Source organism: Chanos chanos, chromosome 6, assembly GCF_902362185.1.
Source record: "Chanos chanos chromosome 6, fChaCha1.1, whole genome shotgun sequence".
Classification (NCBI taxonomy): Eukaryota; Metazoa; Chordata; class Actinopteri; order Gonorynchiformes; family Chanidae; genus Chanos; species Chanos chanos.
In genome coordinates, this window is record NC_044500.1 from 45382458 (window position 1) to 45402057 (window position 19600).

Sequence of the window (19600 nt, forward strand, 5' to 3'; positions counted from 1 at the left end):
TAAACAAAATACCACCACGGTCAGTTAGAGTTTCTATGCCCTTGTGTACAGCATCCCTAAAATTGACAGTGATCCTGTATGAGAAGTTTTCAGTTTCTAGTCTCTTTTGTATTTTAAAAAAAATACAACAAACTGCTGATAAGCCAAGATGAAAGAATAGTACATTATAGTAAGTATTGTTGCTGTTTTGGACAGGCTGTCACTCTCCGCTTGAAGAATGGCCCAGAACTCGTTGTTATCTGCTCCAACTTAGTCAGAGTCATCTGTCTCCTCCTCATCCTCATCTTCATCTCCATCATCATTCTGTCCGTTTTGCCTGCCCTCGCCAGCATCAGTACCCTTCACAAGACAGAGAAAAACACCGCCTTTCATGTCTGAGGTAGGATAGAGGGGGGTCGTCACCATGGAAACAAGTCTTTGAAAATACCTCGTGAGTGAAAAGCGAGCAGGGAAAAAAAAAAAAAAAATTCAGCTCAATAAGACACAAAGTTGCCACTCGAGATCAGTCACAATTCAAGAACGTCAGAAAACAGGAATAACTGAATGGGAACACTCTTAAGATTCTCAAAAAAAAAACAAAAAAAAAAAACACACAAAACTGAGCATTCCGTTGGCTCCCACGTAAGTTACCATAGTTACCTTCATAACATCACACACCTGCCATGGAAGATAATTAAGAAAGATGATTGTTAATCTTAATCAGACTGTAAACGTCATCTTTCAAGGTGATTGCTGCCAGCAAATCCAGCTGTTATGTTCCATGATATTTTAATGATTAGCCAGTAATAAAAAAAAAAAAAAAAACCAGCCCGTCTTATCTAATCAGCCTACGGTAGCCCTGCAACTTTTGCTTAGACGAGCCAATGCATACACACACAGCTTGTCTTGAAAACGTGCTGGTGACAAAGTCTTTGGTAAAGTAATAGACTGCACGTAAACAGCACAAGTTCAACGGTTTACAAGTCTGAGTGAAAGCCTTCACTTTTGCAAAAACAATCCCACGTGCCTGGAAAAGTCCACAGACGGCTCGTAACAGCCGAAACACGTCTATGGCTCTTAAAGGTACAAAGGAACAGAGCAGCTCTATGAGATAACATCGGATCCAGATAGATAAGGAACGGACAGAAGTCATGATGTGACCCTAAAATATATGAAGAGATGAAAATGTAAGCGGCACCTGTGCCGTAAAGGCACTTTGTGACATGATGTATGCGAGCGCTGTAGTGTTTAGGTTGTTTGAGTTTGTCATTGTGATTTTGCTGTTCGGTGGACGAAAAGGTAAGAACCACTCAACACTGCTGAAAGGGCAGTCAGTACCTCGTCCTCCTCTGACTGCTCCTGCTCTAACTGAGACTCTTCCTCCTCCTCCTCCTCCTCTTCCTCACTCTCCTGTGATCTCTGGGAAAGAATTTCTTCACCCTGCCAGAATGACGAAGTCATGTCAGTAACACCCTCTATACAGTTAGACAGACAGTGTTAGTGAGGACGACATGTCAGTAACACTCTCCATACAGTTAGACAGGCAGTGTTAGTGAGGAAGACATGTCAGTAACACTCTCCATACAGTTAGACAGGCAGTGTTAGTGAGGAAGACATGTCAGTAACACTCTCCATACAGTTAGACAGGCAGTGTTAGTGAGAAAGTCATGTCAGTAACACTCTCTTTACAGTTAGACAGGCAGTGTTAGTGAGGAAGACATGTCAGTAACACTCTCCATACAGTTAGACAGGCAGTGTTAGTGAGGACGACATGTCAGTAACACTCTCCATACAGTTAGACAGGCAGTGTTAGTGAGGACGACATGTCAGTAACACTCTCCATACAGTTAGACAGGCAGTGTTAGTGAGGAAGACATGTCAGTAACACTCTCCATACAGTTAGACAGGCAGTGTTAGTGAGGAAGACATGTCAGTAACACTCTCAATACAGTTAGACAGGCAGTGTTAGTGAGGACGACATGTCAGTAACACTCTCCATACAGTTAGACAGGCAGTGTTAGTGAGGAAGACATGTCAGTAACACTCTCCATACAGTTAGACAGGCAGTGTTAGTGAGGACGACATGTCAGTAACACTCTCCATACAGTTAGACAGGCAGTGTTAGTGAGGAAGACATGTCAGTAACACTCTCCATACAGTTAGACAGGCAGTGTTAGTGAGGAAGACATGTCAGTAACACTCTCCATACAGTTAGACAGGCAGTGTTATGGGAGCAATGCTGTGGTTTTCCATTTATAGCCATAATAAAAAATAGGGACCAGAGGTGTAGCAGTTCGCCCTACTCATGGTTCGGTTTGTACTTCTGTTACTGGGCCATGGTTCAGTTTCTTATCCCGTTACAAAGTCTGTGAGGACAGTAACGTTATCACACGTCCCTTATGAGCCAAAGCGAAGACAGTGGCCGCTGTGGTGTAGAGACCCAGACTGGAGTGACAGGGCCGGGCAGGCGGATCTTACCCTGAGGTCTCTGTTCTTCAGGTTCCCCAGCCAAAATGCCTCCTGACAGTGATTCAGCGTTAGCATGGCCTTCACCCTAAACACAAACAACTCCAGGCTCTTCTTCAATGCCGGAACGTGATTGGTCAGACCCATATCCTGCCGGATCTGAAATTAAAATATGCGGTTGTTATGGAAACGAGGCACATGATTGAGGACGGCAGGGAACGGGCCCTGGGTTCCGTGAGCTGTTTGAAATGTTATTGTAGTGTCTGCTGACTGCTCGAGAGTTTCTGCTGACAGAAAAGACATGGAAAATTCCATGGGCTCTGAAGAGCTCTCTAGCCGTTGGGTTTTCACACTCTCACTCACAGCAAAAGGAGGATCACTAAAGCAGACTTGGAATATGTTTTGACAGAGAGACACACACACACAATTAGTGAGAGAGAGCGAGAGAGAGAGAGAGAGAGAGAGAGCGCACGCAAGAGTGTGTGTGTGTGTGTGTGTGTAACCCTGGTCACTTTTGAATGACCATTGTAATGGAGCTATCCGGCACTGAGAGAGAGAGACAGAGAAGATGTGTGTGTGTGTGTGTGTGTGTGTGTGTGTGTAGAACTAGTCACCTTTGAATGACCACAAATGTGGTGGAGTTGTCTGGTGCTGAGACAGTGAATGTGTGTGTGTGTGTGTGTGTGTGTGTGGGTCAAACTAGTCACCTTTGAATGACCACAAATGTGGTGGAGTTGTCTGGTGCTGGGACAGTGAATGTCTGTGTGTGTGTGTGTGTGTGTGTGTGTGTGTGTGTGTGTCTCAAACTGGTCACCTTTGAATGACCACACATGTGGTGGAGTTGTCTGGTGCTGAGCTGGAAGGTCTTGAGCAAACTCTGCACGTCATCCTGAGAGAGATGTCAATCAAAGAAACATTCAATCATTCAGACTATTCAGAAAAAAAACCCCTTATATAAAGACCTGCTGCCCCAGTGAAAACGCAGCGAAACATCCTCAAGACCATGTCACATGACATTTCACTCAGTTTTTTTTTTTTTTTTTCCTGCAGGCCACAAATCACTGGTGTGTGTGTGGAAAGGGCTGAATACTTGTGTTGGGGGGGGGGGGGGGGGGGGGGGGAATGACGATGGGTTTGTGTAATGGATATTTCAGATCACTGGCATTGCGTAGATACCAAGGTCAGAGTCGTGGTTTACCTTGTGTTTTTTAAAGCTGAAGTCCAGTAGAGGCATGGCCAGTTTGAGAAATGACTCGACGATGAGACGGCCGTACTGAAAGAACAGTAGAGGAAAGATTAAGAGACGCTGAAGCGGTGTTACAGATCAGTATACAACCCCTGAACATCACCACAAGCATCAGGCGCATCTAAAACATGTCTCACGCGCCTCTTCAAAACACACTTCACACTTTCTTCATAATTCCCATTAACCCAGTGTCAGTTCTGCCATAATAAGACAGTTTGTCTGTGTGGGCTGATGAAAAAAAAAACAGTACATTTTTGCGTGTCCTGTTTGCTCAGTTGAGTGTGTGGCGCAAGACTGTCCTCACCTTAAGACAAACATTGAGAACAGGTCTGCTGTCAAACACCTGGTCAGGGAAAAACAGCAGGGAAAACATAAAAAAAAAAAAGAAAAACACGCTGCTATGTTTGCAGGGTGACTAGGGGTCTACACTTAACTATTACACAGCTCTGTAGCATTACTATAATCCGTCAGATAGATTAAACCAAAAAGGACATAAAAACCAAGATTAGCAACATAATTCCTAGTATTATTATGTTTTACCATCATTTTTTTAATTAAAACATTTATTCTTAAATAACGTTTCCAATATAACAGTCATATTATACAACTCTCTGGCATGTAGACAGACAGACAGAGAGATATGGTAAAGTTCTGAGCCGTATTGGGTGGGGGGGTGGGGGGTGCACGGTCAGTCCTCATTGTGTACCTTGACCAGATTAATGAGAATGTGAAAATCTCTGACCGCAAGGTTCCATGTCAACAGCTTCTCACTCTGAACCTGCAGGACCACAGCAACCAGTTAAGACCAAGACACACTCACATAAACACACACACACACACACACACACGCACGCAGTCCTACCTCTGTGCTGTCCGCTTGTCTGCCTGCAGGGATCTTGCGTATTGCTTTGTCCAGCTCTGCCATCATGGCCTTATAGAAGACCAGGAAAGTGTGTCTGCACAGACAACCAATCAGACACAGCACTCTGTTACTCACAATAATACTCCAGAATACTCTCCCATACTCTCAACTGACAGATGATTCTGGATGATCTACTACAAACTGGAGACATGTTTAACTCACGAGTATGACACTGTTAGAGGAAAATTACACGATTAAATATGAACAATTCACTAAATTTCCACTCATTCCTTTTCAAACCAAACTTGTGGGCCAGGTGAGGGGGCTTTTACCTGTTTAAGGTGGGCCAGGTGAGGTGGGTTTTGCCTGTTTAAGGTGGGCAAGGTGAGGTGGGTTTTACCTGTATAAGGTGGGCCAGGTGAGGGGGCTTTTACCTGTTTAAGGTGGGCCAGGTGAGATGGGTTTTTACCTGTTTAAGGTGGGTTTTACCTGTTTAAGGTGGGCCAGGTGAGATGGGTTTTTACCTGTTTAAGGTGGGTTTTACCTGTTTAAGGTGGGCCAGGTGAGGTGGGTTTTACCTGTTTAAGGTGGGCCAGGTGAGGTGGGTTTTACCTGTTTAAGGTGGGCCAGATGAGGTGGGTTTTACCTGTTTAAGGTGGGTTTTACCTGTTTAAGGTGGGCCAGGTGAGGTGGGTTTTACCTGTTTAAGGTGGGCCAGATGAGGTGGGTTTTACCTGTTTAAGGTGGGTTTTACCTGTTTAAGGTGGGCCAGGTGAGGTGGCTTTTACCTGTTTAAGGTGGGCCAGGTACGTGAGCAGGCATCTTTAGAAGAGTTCATAAGTTCAGTGATGCCCTCCCCCGCTATTTCTTCTATTGCTTTCAGCACATCATCAGTGTGCTGCAGATACACACTACAGAGAGAAAGAGAGAGAGAGAGAGAGAAAGAGAGAGACAGACAGACAGTTAGATGGAACTGATGTGTAGTGACATAGTGACATCATTTTTCCAGCCACAAACCAAACTTAAACAGTTGAAGGAGTCAAGTAATAGCCCCACACCATCATGGAAAGTTTGACAAGCAGTCGACTGGAGCCAGAGGGCTGGAAAAATGGGAGCACCAAGCTTTCAGAGTGACAATACTGACATCTAGTGGGAAAGAACTACACTACAAGGGTTAAAAAAGGGGGGGGGCTGTGTGTAATACATAAGTATGTTAGTCTTGGTGAAGTGTAAAACAGAGATGTCTCTTCGAGAAGAACTGTTGTTGCTGTTACTACACTAATATTGCTACAAAACCAATTTTGACCGGTGTATCACTCAAAAGGTCTTTTCAACCACGATAGTAAAATGTCCTGACCGCTAATGATCATCGACCTCTGACCTCAGTCATGGACCTAGAAATACAGATACCATACCTTAAAAGGAAACCTCTTTGTTAGACCTCTCCTTCCATTCTGTACACAAATTAAGCATAGTTTAACACTCTTTTTGTTTTTGTTTTTTCTTATCCGTACCAGAGAAGAGTTTGTAAGACGTCGTTGTACTTGTTTCCTCGTTCTCTCTCTCCGCTTGCCGTCACCCACTCTTGACACAGGAAACCTCTGGCGAGGGATGCTGGGAAAAAAAAAAAAAAGATCCAATCAGGTTGTTCCGATCAACAAGATGCTAGAACTCAAATACACCCAAAAACTCCACCCCAGATTGTTTGTGAAAATACAAAATAAATATCGACGCAAGGTTTAACCAGGTCTGCAAGATTACTCCCATCATACACGGCAGTGGAGCACATCAAACCAGAAGCAGTCTGAGGTGTTGTGCGTTGTAGTCGTGTTTTAGTGCATTGAACCAAGACACAGATGGGCTGTTTGACCTGACATGTACTGACCAGTCTGTTCTCTGTAGAAGGACTGGTTTGCTCCCGCTAACTGGGCCAGAACAATGAGCAACTGGGTGAGGCAGAGAGCTGAACTAATCCTGGGCAAGGTACTGCGGAAGTTGAGGAGGTACTCAAAACTGTGTCTGTCAGAGAAGACAGGAAACACACACAGCGTTCACACACAAACACAAACACACAACTACAGCTTGTGTCAAGCTCAATACAATACATACAAGCACCAAAAGAACACTGCGAATACAAAACCAATACATAGCAAACATCAACTACACACACACACAGCGCAGAGGCACACTGTCAATGATCTTCTACAAAACTCTTTAAAACAGCAGGACAGGCTAGGACAGACAAACTGAATTCTAAACACCAAAAGTCCCTCTAATCACACATTTCAAACACTGTTGCTTTCAGCTGTTCCTGAAGCAGCAGTTTGACTGGACAGGGAAGTTAGGTGTTAGTATTTATGGGGATGAAGACACTGTTTACTTGATGAGCTGATCTAGGGTCAGTTCGGCCTCTCCTTCCTTCAGTCGCTCTGCCAGCACGCCCAGGGCTTTCTTCAACAAGGCCCGGTTCTCCACGTGTCCAAAACCAGCCCTGAACCAGCCCAAAGTCACAAAACAAACTCACACAGGGCTGAGTGATACAGGTCAATTATTATTTTACAACACATTGTACACAATGATGATTTACAATATAATCAGTATTAATTTTGAAAGGTCTCCAATAACAAAAAAATTGCCTAATTTGCCACCATTCTATAACACTGTTTATCACAAATTCACCTTCATGCCACTCAGATAGTGCAGGAGGTAAGTACTGCGCTGTGAGACAAGGTTTGAGCGGACATCAAAGAGACCAAACATTCTATTTACTGCCATGGAAAGTTCCATTACTGACTCTATGACCTCAATGTCCCCTCCTTCATTGTCAAATCTCTTAGAACATTCTATGTTCCAAAGTTCCTGAGCTCCCTTTATCACATCACTGGTCTCTATCCAACTAAAAATGGAGAGTAATCAGGTATGGATAGGAGTCAGATCTGTGGTCAGTGCGTGGGTGTGTGTATGTGTGTGTGTGTCTCACCAGCTAAAGGCTGTGTGTAACACCTGCAATAGGAGATGATAGGCAGAAGACAGGAGATCGTGCTCCTTCACATCCACCCCTGGACCATCCACCACACCCTGCTGATTTGACAACAGGCTCTGCACGCACGCACACGCACACACACACACACACGCACACACACGCACGCACACGCACGCACACGCACGCACACGCACGCACACGCACGCGCACACACGCGCACACACGCGCACACACACACACACGCACACACGCACACACACGCGCACACACACACACGCACGCACGCACACACACGCACACACACGCGCACACACACACGCACGCACGCACGCACGCACGCACTCACACACACACACACACACACGCACACACGCACGCACACACACGCACACACACACGCACACACACACGCACACACACACGCACACACACACACAAAGAAACACAAATCAAAGAGCAAAGAAACAAATCCTCAGTAAAAGATATCCAGTGGTACGTGCATATCTACCGGAAGGTAAGAGGTTTATAAAAATGCTGTATTCCACTTCCCCAGTGGCTCTGGGTGTGTGTGTGTGTGTGTCCATACCTGAAAGTGATTATGGCAGTTCTCTAGGTGAGTACAGATCGTGGGCAGGAGCTGGACCCAGCAGGTAGTAATGTACTGGGGGCTCTTCTGCTGCAGGTGAGAGAACCCCACTGTTCTGTCACTCTTTGCCTACAGATAAGAGACAAGCCAGTGGACCACTGTCATTTCCATCTGATCCTGTTACACACATACACGTCACTCTGAAGTGTCTTCAGCTCTGACCTGGAAAAGGCATGTTTCTTTTGTTGTTGTTGTGTGTGTGTGTGTGTGTGTGTGTGTGTGTGTGTGTGTGTGTGTGCGCGTGTCCATTACTTTGAAGAATGGGTCTCTCTTGGCAGGGGAAGCTGTCAGACTGAAGTCCAGTTTGCGGTACATATCCTCCAGCAGGAAAACCAGTTCAGATGGGCCCAGCTGAACCTCCTCCCTCAGCTGAACACAGTCAGAGTTAGAACCAGAACCACTGCATGTTCAACCCAACACATTTTCTTTACATGTCATTTATTCAAATGTGCTATGTAGTTTATATGTGTGCGTTTCCTGTCCAGAGACCTGTGGGTTTATAGAGTGTCTTAGAGCTGTGTTTGGAGCTGCAGAGCAGTGATGGTGTGTGTTTGAAGAGCTGAGGTCGTGTGTTTAGACACTGCGAGAGCTTGTCGTCACCTTGCTGTGTAGCTCACTGTCGAGCAGCGATCGCGAGAGCAGGCCGCACTGCAGAACACCCAGGACCTCCAGATCCAGCTCTCTGAAAAACGGCCTATAGGACGACAGACTAACGCCAGGCCTCGCCCCTTTCTCTTTCTCCTTCTCCGTCTCTTTCTCCGGATGATCCTACAGGGAAAAAAAAGACAGCATCTCGGAATATTGGAAAATTGAAAGAAAAAAAAAATTCTGTTCTGACTGGGAACCCATCACTTCTTTTGTAACATATGCATATACTGAGTTAATGTCGGGGGTTCAATACCTACTGACTTTGGCTACGGATGGAAATTCCTTTCCTATACATGGAATGATTTGATAACCACCGTCTGGTAACCACTGGGATATTTACTGTAAATTAACTGTTTACTGATTAGAAACTCAAACTGACCCAAAACAGTGATCAGAGCAGATTAAATCAGTTTTTGTAGATTTATGTATTACACATTAAGAAAAGACGTCACAGTGTAGGAATATTTACATAGTCATTCCATTTCCACTTTCTTTTCTTTTTCCCAGTCTCACTTCTCTAAAATCTCTTCCCCCTTTTCCCAAACCACGGTTCTGTTTGAAGGGTTGTACGGCTATTTGTATTAAATTTGTTGTTTTGAGTTACATTTGTACATGTTTAAATTGAGAAGAAATCCTTCCGTTCCAAGCCGATTCAATCTCCTTTTAAGCAAAACTGTGATACAAACCAAACTGTGTCCCAAACACAGAGGCTCAAAACGAACCGTGAACATGGTGAACCAATACACTGCTAGAAACAATCCGTCACTTTTAATATGTCCTCACAAAGTCTTTGTCCCTCTAACACAGTGTGTAGAACACGTCTGGATACACAGATAGGTACAGCACCTCAAAAAACAGCCAAAGCCTGACTCTTCAACAACTACAAACACAAAGCTTCTTTTTGTCAAACACAAATTTCACACAAATTTTCTGATCGAGTCATTCTTTTCTGGAAATTCTTCATGTAGTGCAATCAGCACAAAGGAGCCTAGTTCTGAATATTTTTGGTATATCGCCACACTCTTCTCCAAACAAGCTGTTACTGACTGACTAACCACTCATGTTTTCTCCTCTTTCCCATAACGCTGTGTTGTGCTTTATTTCTGATAATAACGTATAATAATGTTATTTGATGAGTGTGGTCCTTTGGGATCTTTATACTTAATCAGGTATCTCTGACAGTGAATTACTGTGTGGTTCAGGCAGTGTAAATACAGTTTCCTGTAAAGCTGTGTTGTGCTTTATTTCTGATAATAACGTATAATAATGTTATTTGATGAGTGTGGTCCTTTGGGATCTTTATACTTAATCAGGTATCTCTGACAGTGAATTACTGTGTGGTTCAGGCAGTGTAAATACAGTTTCCTGTAAAGCTGTGTTGTGCTTTATTTCTGATAATAATGTATTATGTTATTTGATGAGTGTGGTCCTTTGGGATCTTTATACTTAATCAGGTATCTCTGACAGTGAGTTACTGTGTGGTTCAGGCAGTGTAAATACAGTTTCCTGTAAAGCTGTGTTGTGCTTTATTTCTGATAGTAACGTATTATGTTATTTGATGAGTGTGGTCCTTTGGGATCTTTATACTTAATCAGGTATCTCTGACAGTGAGTTACTGTGTGGTTCAGGCAGTGTAAATACAGTTTCCTGTAAAGCTGTGTTGTGCTTTATTTCTGATAATAACGTATAATAATGTTATTTGATGAGTGTGGTCCTTTGGGATCTTTATACTTAATCAAGTATCTCTGACAGTGAGTTACTGTGTGGTTCAGGCAGTGTAAATACAGTTTCCTGTTAAGCATCACCTGCAGTGACTCGTCAGCCTCTGTGCCCTCCTCCAACAGGGAGCTGTCTGCAGTGGAGTTCTTCCTCACGCTGGCCTTCCTCTTCCCCCCTGAAGAGTCTGAGAGACATGACAACATCACAAAACCTCACATCAATTACTACTCATTCCCCCTCTTCCTATTATAATAGTCCAACAGACAGACATCACCGCTTGACTGTCATTATAGTCCAACAGACAGACATCACCACATGACTATTATTAATGTCCAACAGACACACATCACCGCATGTAGACAAACACTAATGCAAAAAAAACCCCAAACAAACAAACAAACAAAAAGCATCAGTATATAAGGGAGGTGTAAGCCGGTTGTGGCCCGTGTACCTTTTTTAGGTTTTCTGGGGGCGGCAGCAGATGAGGGCGGGGCCAGTCCTTCAGCGCTCTCACAGTCAAAGTTGGCCAGTGGAGGGACATAGCCGGGAGTGACTGACACACAAAAGGAAGCATGAGGTTTTAGACAGAAAAGCCCTCTGAAGACCAGTACGTTTTAACCGATGTCCTCTGTGTTAAATAGCGATGGTAAAGGGGGAGCATTGAAACTGAACACAGAATAAAAAAAGCAGGAAGAGTCAAAGTGCATAAAAATGATATGTTTTTTTATTTCTGAATAACTGAAGTTGTGTAAAAGATGAGCACAATATGTGTTTATATTCTAACTGAACGCAGAGTGTTGGTGTTGAGGTGTAACTGGCGTGTTTATTTTCTAACTGAACGCAGAGTGTTGGTGTTGAGGTGTAACTGGCGTGTTTATTTTCTAACTGAACGCTGAGTGTCAGTGTCGAGGTGAAACTGGCGTGTTTATTTTCTAACTGAATACAGAGTGTTGATGTTAAGGTGAAACTGGCATGTTTATTTTCTAACTGAACGCAGAGTGTTGGTGTTGAGGTGAAACTGGCGTGCTTATTTTCTAACTGAATACAGAGTGTTGAGGTGTAACTGGCGTGTTTATTTTCTAACTGAATACAGAGTGTTGGTGTTGAGGTGAAACTGGCGTGTTTATTTTCTAACTGAACGCGGAGTGTTGGTGTTGAGGTGAAACTGGCGTGTTTATTTTCTAACTGAATACAGAGTGTTGGTGTTGAGGTGAAACTGGCGTGTTTATTTTCTAACTGAATACAGAGTGTTGGTGTTGAGGTGAAACTGGCGTGTTTATTTTCTAACTGAACGCGGAGTGTTGGTGTTGAGGTGTAACTGGCGTGTTTATTTTCTAACTGAAGAGTGTTGGTGTTGAGGTGTAACTGGCATGTTTATATTTCTAACCGAACACTGAGTGTCAGCGTCGAGGTGAAACTGGCGTGTTTATATTCTAACTGAACGCAGAGTGTTGGTGTTGAGGTGTAACTGGCGTGTTTATTTTCTAACTGAACGCAGTGTGTTGGTGTCGAGGTGAAACTGGCGTGTTTATTTTCTAACTGAAGAGTGTTGGTGTTGAGGTGTAACTGGCGTGTTTATATTTCTAACCGAACACTGAGTGTCAGCGTCGAGGTGAAACTGGCGTGTTTATATTCTAACTGAACGCAGAGTGTTGGTGTTGAGGTGTAACTGGCATGTCTATTTTCTAACTGAACGCAGAGTGTTGGTGTTGAGGTGTAACTGGTGTGTTTATATTCTAACTGAATACAGAGTGTTGGTGTTGAGGTGTAACTGGTGTGTTTATTTTCTAACTGAACGAAGAGTGTTGGTGTTGAGGTGTAACTGGTGTATTTATTTTCTAACTGAATACAGAGTGTTGGTGTTGAGGTGTAACTGGTGTGTTTATTTTCTAACTGAACGAAGAGTGTTGGTGTTGAGGTGTAACTGGTGTGTTTATTTCCTAACTGAACGAAGAGTGTTGGTGTTGAGGTGTAACTGGCGTGTTTATATTCCTAACCGAACGCTTAGTGTCAGTGTTGAGGTGTAACTGGCGTGTTTATTTTCTAACTGAATACAGAGTGTCGGTGTTGAGGTGAAACTGGCGTGTTTATATTCTAACTGAATACAGAGTGTTGGTGTTGAGGTGTAACTGGTGTGTTTATTTTCTAACTGAATACAGAGTGTTGGTGTTGAGGTGTAACTGGCATGTTTATATTCTTAATGAATGTTGAGTGTTGAGGTGTAACTGGCGTGTTTATATTCTAACTGAAGAGTGTTGGTGTTGAGGTGTAACTGGTGTGTTTATATTCTTAATGAATGTTGAGTGTTGGTGTTGAGGTGTAACTGGTGTGTTTATATTCTTAATGAATGTTGAGTGTTGAGGTGTAACTGGTGTGTTTATATTCTTAATGAATGTTGAGTGTTGGTGTTGAGGTGTAACTGGCATGTTTATATTCTTAATGAATGTTGAGTGTTGAGGTGTAACTGGCGTGTTTATATTCTAACTGAAGAGTGTTGGTGTTGAGGTGTAACTGGTGTGTTTATATTCTTAATGAATGTTGAGTGTTGGTGTTGAGGTGTAACTGGTGTGTTTATATTCTTAATGAATGTTGAGTGTTGGTGTTGAGGTGTAACTGGTGTGTTTATATTCTTAATGAATGTTGAGTGTTGAGGTGTAACTGGCGTGTTTATATTCTTAATGAATGTTGAGTGTTGAGGTTGAGGTGTAACTGGTGTGTTTATATTCTTAATGAATGTTGAGTGTTGAGGTGTAACTGGCGTGTTTATATTCTAACTGAAGAGTGTTGGTGTTGAGGTGTAACTGGTGTGTTTATATTCTTAATGAATGTTGAGTGTTGGTGTTGAGGTGTAACTGGTGTGTTTATATTCTTAATGAATGTTGAGTGTTGGTGTTGAGGTGTAACTGGTGTGTTTATATTCTTAATGAATGTTGAGTGTTGGTGTTGAGGTGTAACTGGTGTGTTTATATTCTTAATGAATGTTGAGTGTTGAGGTGTAACTGGTGTGTTTATATTCTTAATGAATGTTGAGTGTTGGTGTTGAGGTGTAACTGGTGTGTTTATATTCTTAATGAATGTTGAGTGTTGAGGTTGAGGTGTAACTGGCGTGTTTATATTCTTAATGAATGTTGAGTGTTGGTGTTGAGGTGTAACTGGTGTGTTTATATTCTTAATGAATGTTGAGTGTTGAGGTGTAACTGGCCAACCTGCGAGGCAGCGCTCCAGTAGAGTCTGGAGGTAGGTGATATTCTGAAGACGAGTCACAACTTTCATTTTCATCTCAGGGTCTTTCTGTCTGCAAAACCCATTCACCACCTACACACACACACACACACACACACACACACACACACACACACACACACACACACACACACACACACAGAGTAGTGCTAGACATAATGCATTCATGCACTAAAGTAAGCAGTTCTTAGCTGCCTAGCTGAACATTAAATATGCCATGAGCCACCAATCCACTTTCAAACATCAGGTCTAGACATGAATGACTGAGAAAGAAAGACACACTGACACAGATGCACTTTAAGATTGTTCCATTGTTCCACTCAGGACTGTTCATCCACTACACATTCTTATAGTCCTATACTCTTATATCTATCTTATATTTTTATATTTCTACGTTTCTGTACATTTCTATTTATTGCACATGTCCTTATGCACTCCTTATATTACCCCTACATTTACCTTTTATTGTTCTTTCATTATTATTATTATTATTTAACTGCTACACTTTGCAAGCTGAGCTGGCCCCGAGCCCAAGAATTTCATTGCTGATAATGATGTCCACATTGTTATCTAGTAAATGACAATAAAACTTGACACTTGATCTGATGGATGTAATATTCCAATGGACTTACCTCTCTGAACCAGTTAATGGTATAGAAGAGCAGAGAGCAGAGAAACTCTTTCTCAACTTTGGACAAACTCTCCACTTTCTCCACCACCTCCATGTCAGTCAGAATCAGAGGACAGCCTGACACGCGCGCACACACACACACACACGTGCACGCACGCACACACACACACACACACACACACACACGCACACACGCACACACGCACGCACGCACGCACGCACACACGCACGCACACACGCACGCACGCACGCACGCACGCACACGCACACACACGCGCACACACGCGCACACACAATAAAAAATTCTTATATAGTGGCTCCATACACACTTCTGAAGCCTCATCTGTAGGGCTGCCTCATCTTTACTGTGCCTCTGATATGCTCAGGTACATTCTACTTTTTTTAACTGTTCTTCTGGGTTTCTATTGCTCTCCATAAAGAATTTTAAACTACTTTAAGTAAAAGAAATGAATGAATTGCAGTTGCACTTAATATTATCATTAGTAATAGTGCTTATAACATTTCAACATAGTTTAATGCAGTAATATTACATTTTGTCCAAAGTCATTGCTATTTGGCTCTGTCAAAACAAAATGAGCCCTACAATGCCAGTGGTCTGACCTCTGACCTCAGTCTGGACAAAGGTCAGGTGGTTTTTGTCAGAGCACAGGAGTTATATGTTTGTCACTAACGAGAGGTCAGAACATTGGTTTAGCTCCTGACTGATATAACACAATTGCGCAATCAATATTAGCTTACCTATATACCTGAACCTTAAACTGAAGCCTACCCATGAATTTAGAAGGAAATGCAAGGCAATGTGCTTTAATAAGTTGAAAGTCAACATAGTTTCATGACAAGCTGAAGTCTATTAATTATTTGGAATCTACATCTGTTCCAACATAATTATCTACAGCATTCCATCTGTCACATGGCTTTGTTTCCCCCGTGTCAAAGAACTACTGAGGAACTCGACCAGGAAAAACAATGAATGACAGAGAGAACTCTTTATGCGCCAGTGAGCAGACGTGAGTTCAGCCGATTGAACCTGGCTCTCTCTGTGTGGGAGGAAAGCCCTAGCCAAAGACAACACTCCAGTCAAAAGTCATCGTTAGCAGTTAGACAGACTGTATGTGGAGCGTCCCAGTGTTCTCAAGGACATATTTACAAATCCCTTTATCTGCAGTGTATTAGTGTTTTGTGAGCAACTACTCTGTGCTCTGTTAGGTCACAGCTGCTCTACCAGACCTGTGATGTCATAGAGGCATAGTAGCTAATATGTTTGGTCTATGATGTCAGAGTACAGTTTTCTTCTCTGTGGGTTCTGTGATGTAACCATCAGCTGGTCCTTGACATTCCATTTTTCACACTATCCTCTATGACAAGCTTTAAGCCCTGTGGTACCCATGTTTTATAATGTCATACTAGATTTATCTTCTCTGATGTGCTTTGAGCTGTATGACAGTAACAGAGGTTAAGTAATACAGCTGAACACAGTAACACGCATTGAGCTGTAAGAGCGGCTGGCTGGTCTCACCCAGGAGAGCATCAATCTCATCCAGGTCTCCCTGGTTTTGTTCTTCCTCACACAATCTCAGGAGGCGGAAAAACGGAGACAGACACAGAGGAGACACCAGTCTGTCACAGGGCAGAGAGCAGAGAGAGAGACAGCAGTGTCAGACATGCATTTCGCTTATTAAACCTTAACGAACCTGCTACACAGTGAAAAAGACTTCAGTCTGTTGACAGAGCCTGTCAGAAGGGATGCAAGCTTAAGCAGGGCCACAGTCATGTATGTGTGTGAGATATTGTTTGGTCATAGGTCAAAAGTCATGTATTTGCACATGCTAACAAATGTCAATACAACCAACAGAGAGCAGAGGTGTGCTTCTGTGAATTACTTGATATTATTGTTGTTGTTGTTGATTAATGTACTGGGTGTTCTGTCAGTAAGAACCTTAACCATAAACAGATGACAAAAAAACAGCCGCACTTTCTGTCTCACATGAATGTGAGACTGTGTGCAGTACATTTTAAGGACGGCAATGTCAGTGTCAGTTCTATAAGAGGAGAGTGGAGAGTGTGTGTCTATGCGTGTGTCTGCGTGTGTGTTTATGTGTGTGTGTGTCTGTGTGTGTGTCGATGTGTGTTTGTGGGAGTCTGTACATTTTAAGGACGGCAGTGTCAGTTCTATAAGAGGAGAGTGGAGAGTGTGTGTCTATGTGTGTGTTTGAGTGTGTGTCTGTGTGTGTGTTTAAGTGTGTGTCTGTGTGTGTGTCTGTGTGTTTGTGGGAGTCTGTACATTTTAAGGACGGAAGTGTCAGTTCTATAAGAGGAGAGTGGAGAGTGTGTGTCTATGTGTGTGTTTGAGTGTGTGTCTGTGTGTGTGTTTAAGTGTGTGTCTGTGTGTGTGTCTGTGTGTTTGTGGGAGTCTGTACATTTTAAGGACGGCAGTGTCAGTTCTATAAGAGGAGAAAGGAGACCTGCTGCCCTTGTCTCCTGTGTGGCTGTGAGAGTCAGTACATTTTAAGGACGGCAGTGTCAGTGGCAGTGTCAGTGTCAGTTCTATAAGAGGAGAGAGGAGAGAGTGCAGACGATGCTGTCTGACCTGCTGCTCTTGTCTCCCGTGTGGCTGTGAGCGTCAGTACATTTTAAGGACGGTAGTGTTCTATAAGAGGAGAGAGGAGAGAGTGCAGACGATGCTGTCTGACCTGCTGCTCTTGTCTCCTGTGTGGCTGTGGGTGTCTGCTCTGTGCTGAAGATCCTGGGCCAGCAGAGGCAGCAGGTTCACAGCTATGCCTCCTTCATCCAGGTCATACAATACAGACGGCGGGAAGGGATAGGACCTATAACACACACACACACACACACACACATACAGACACCGACACAGCCACAGACACACACACACACACACACACACACACACACACACACAGACACACAGAGACACAGAGAGACACAGAGAGACACAGAGACACACACACACATACATAAAGTCATTAGGGGTTGTTAAATGTAAGTTAAAAAAAAAAGGTTTGTTATTCATTAATACAGATAACGATTGGCCAGTGCATTTATTAGGATCAGTCATTACTCTTCACAAAACAGGTTTACCAGTGACAAATGATATGACAAAAAACTGACCCAGGCTTCAACCCAACAGAGATAATACAGAGATACATATAAACAACACTGCGACTTTTAGATGTAAAATATAAGGTCATTTACAACCAGCGCTCACTCTAAGGCTGACTGATGTAACACAGTGATTCAGTGAAATGAACTCACCCCTGTATTTCTGGACCTAGATCGACCACAAAGTCATCCTGGAAGTCCTCCAACACAGTCTTACCTATCCTGTCCTGAGGTGCGATATGGCAGACACGTGCACAGACAGACAGACAGACAGACAGAGGATGAAACCAACCGAGTGACTGAGTTAATCGCTCACATCATATTGTAAATTGCTTAGTATGATGGAACTGAGGTGTTTGGGATAGGAGTTAGGGGGATGTGTTACAGAGACGGACCTGAACAGCGGGATCCAGTTTACACATCTGCACCATGTTGGCCAGTTCATCATAGTAGAGAGCACAAGCCTCAGGGTTACTCTGACTGCATGAGCGCAACAGCTCCAGCAAGGCATTCACCTATAACACACACACACAGCGCCTCAGTTTAACAGTCACTCACATATTCTCTCTCTCTCTCTCACACACACACACACACACAGCGCCTCAGTTTAACAGTCACTCACATATTCTCTCTCTCTCACACACACACACACACACACACACAGACACACACACACAGCGCCTCAGTTTAACAGTCACTCACATATTCTCTCTCTCTCTCTCACACACACACACACACACACACAGACACACACACACAGCGCCTCAGTTTAACAGTCACTCACATATTCTCTCTCTCTCTCACACACACAGACACACACACACAGCGCCTCAGTTTAACAGTCACTCACATATTCTCTCTCTCTCTCACACACACACACATACACAGCGCCTCAGTTTAACAGTCACTCACATATTCTCTCACACACACACACACAGCCACACCGTGTAATATTCACTCACACATTCACCCTATCTCTCTCTGTCGCGCGCACACACACACACACAATCACAGAGCCTCATTTTAACACACAGACACACACACATACAAACATAGACAGCGTCAGTGTAACACTTACCTGTCTGTGAGTGTCTTCAGTCAGGGTTCCAGCTTTGGACTTATCAGCAGTGTCTCTGTGGAAACAGCAAGAAACACAGAGCATCAGAAACACTACCAGTAATGCTCTGTGAGTGGTGGACTGGTCCCTCTGTAGTCTACTGTATATGTGACGTCCAGGACTGCACATGTATTCATGCACATCTCATTACCAGAACAAATGATTTCACTGATCAAATAGCTGGCTATCTATTACATCAGCAAAATCAGAGGGACTACTGAACTACTGAATCATAGAGGCTGTGTGAATCCTGGGCAGGGGGATGAAAAACACTCAGGAGAATGTGCGGTGGGGTTTTTTTTGGCAGTGGAGTGTGTGACAGACAGAGCAGAGACAGAACACACACACACACACACACACATACCTCAGAGCTCCCATGCTGCCCACAACCATAACGGCGCCTATGATGCCGATACGCTTATACTTGGGCACAGTACTGGACAGCTGCTTACGGATCACAATGTGCATGTCATCCTGAGAGAGAGAGAGAGAGAGAGAGAGAGAGAGAAAGGTTTGTTCCATTTCAAAGATCAGATGAAACTATTTCCAGAATACCGAACTGAGAGCCACACAGACAGAAAGGTTCTGGAGTTGACAGTGTTAAGCAACGGGGGGTGTCCAGAAACTAAAAACAAAACAAAAACAAACAGAAGGTGTGATCGTAAAACAAATTATATCATTACACACACAAAACAAACTTCCATGATGTTCCTGTGAAAACAATTCCCGTCCTGTATGTACCTGTATGTGTCTTCCATGCTGGTCCGGTCCAAAAGCCACAGAACTGAGCAGGAGAAAAAGTTTACGGATCTGCTGAGGACTCAGGTTCTCCATGTAGTCCAGAATGCCCTGCACAATTACACACACACACACACACACACACACACACACACAGAGTCAATCACAGAGATCAATCACATAC

At 43.5% G+C, this 19600-nt stretch overlaps 1 protein-coding gene across 1 annotated transcript in view; it reads right to left on the bottom strand.

Annotated features, from left to right (window-relative positions):
- Positions 1–249: 249 nt before the first annotated feature.
- fancd2 (FA complementation group D2) overlaps positions 250–19600 on the bottom strand; it is a 25641-nt gene continuing 6290 nt past the window's right edge. Inside the window, 27 exon segments of the mRNA XM_030777682.1 lie at positions 250–321; positions 1318–1419; positions 2458–2604; positions 3260–3334; positions 3644–3718; positions 3996–4034; positions 4398–4469; positions 4554–4647; positions 5342–5464; positions 6068–6167; positions 6439–6572; positions 6934–7044; positions 7534–7652; positions 8123–8251; positions 8435–8551; positions 8783–8950; positions 10636–10733; positions 11001–11102; positions 13756–13864; positions 14425–14540; positions 15961–16061; positions 17135–17269; positions 17715–17788; positions 17957–18076; positions 18640–18694; positions 19043–19152; positions 19420–19527. Coding sequence (XP_030633542.1) covers positions 250–321; positions 1318–1419; positions 2458–2604; positions 3260–3334; positions 3644–3718; positions 3996–4034; positions 4398–4469; positions 4554–4647; positions 5342–5464; positions 6068–6167; positions 6439–6572; positions 6934–7044; positions 7534–7652; positions 8123–8251; positions 8435–8551; positions 8783–8950; positions 10636–10733; positions 11001–11102; positions 13756–13864; positions 14425–14540; positions 15961–16061; positions 17135–17269; positions 17715–17788; positions 17957–18076; positions 18640–18694; positions 19043–19152; positions 19420–19527 — 2805 coding nt within the window.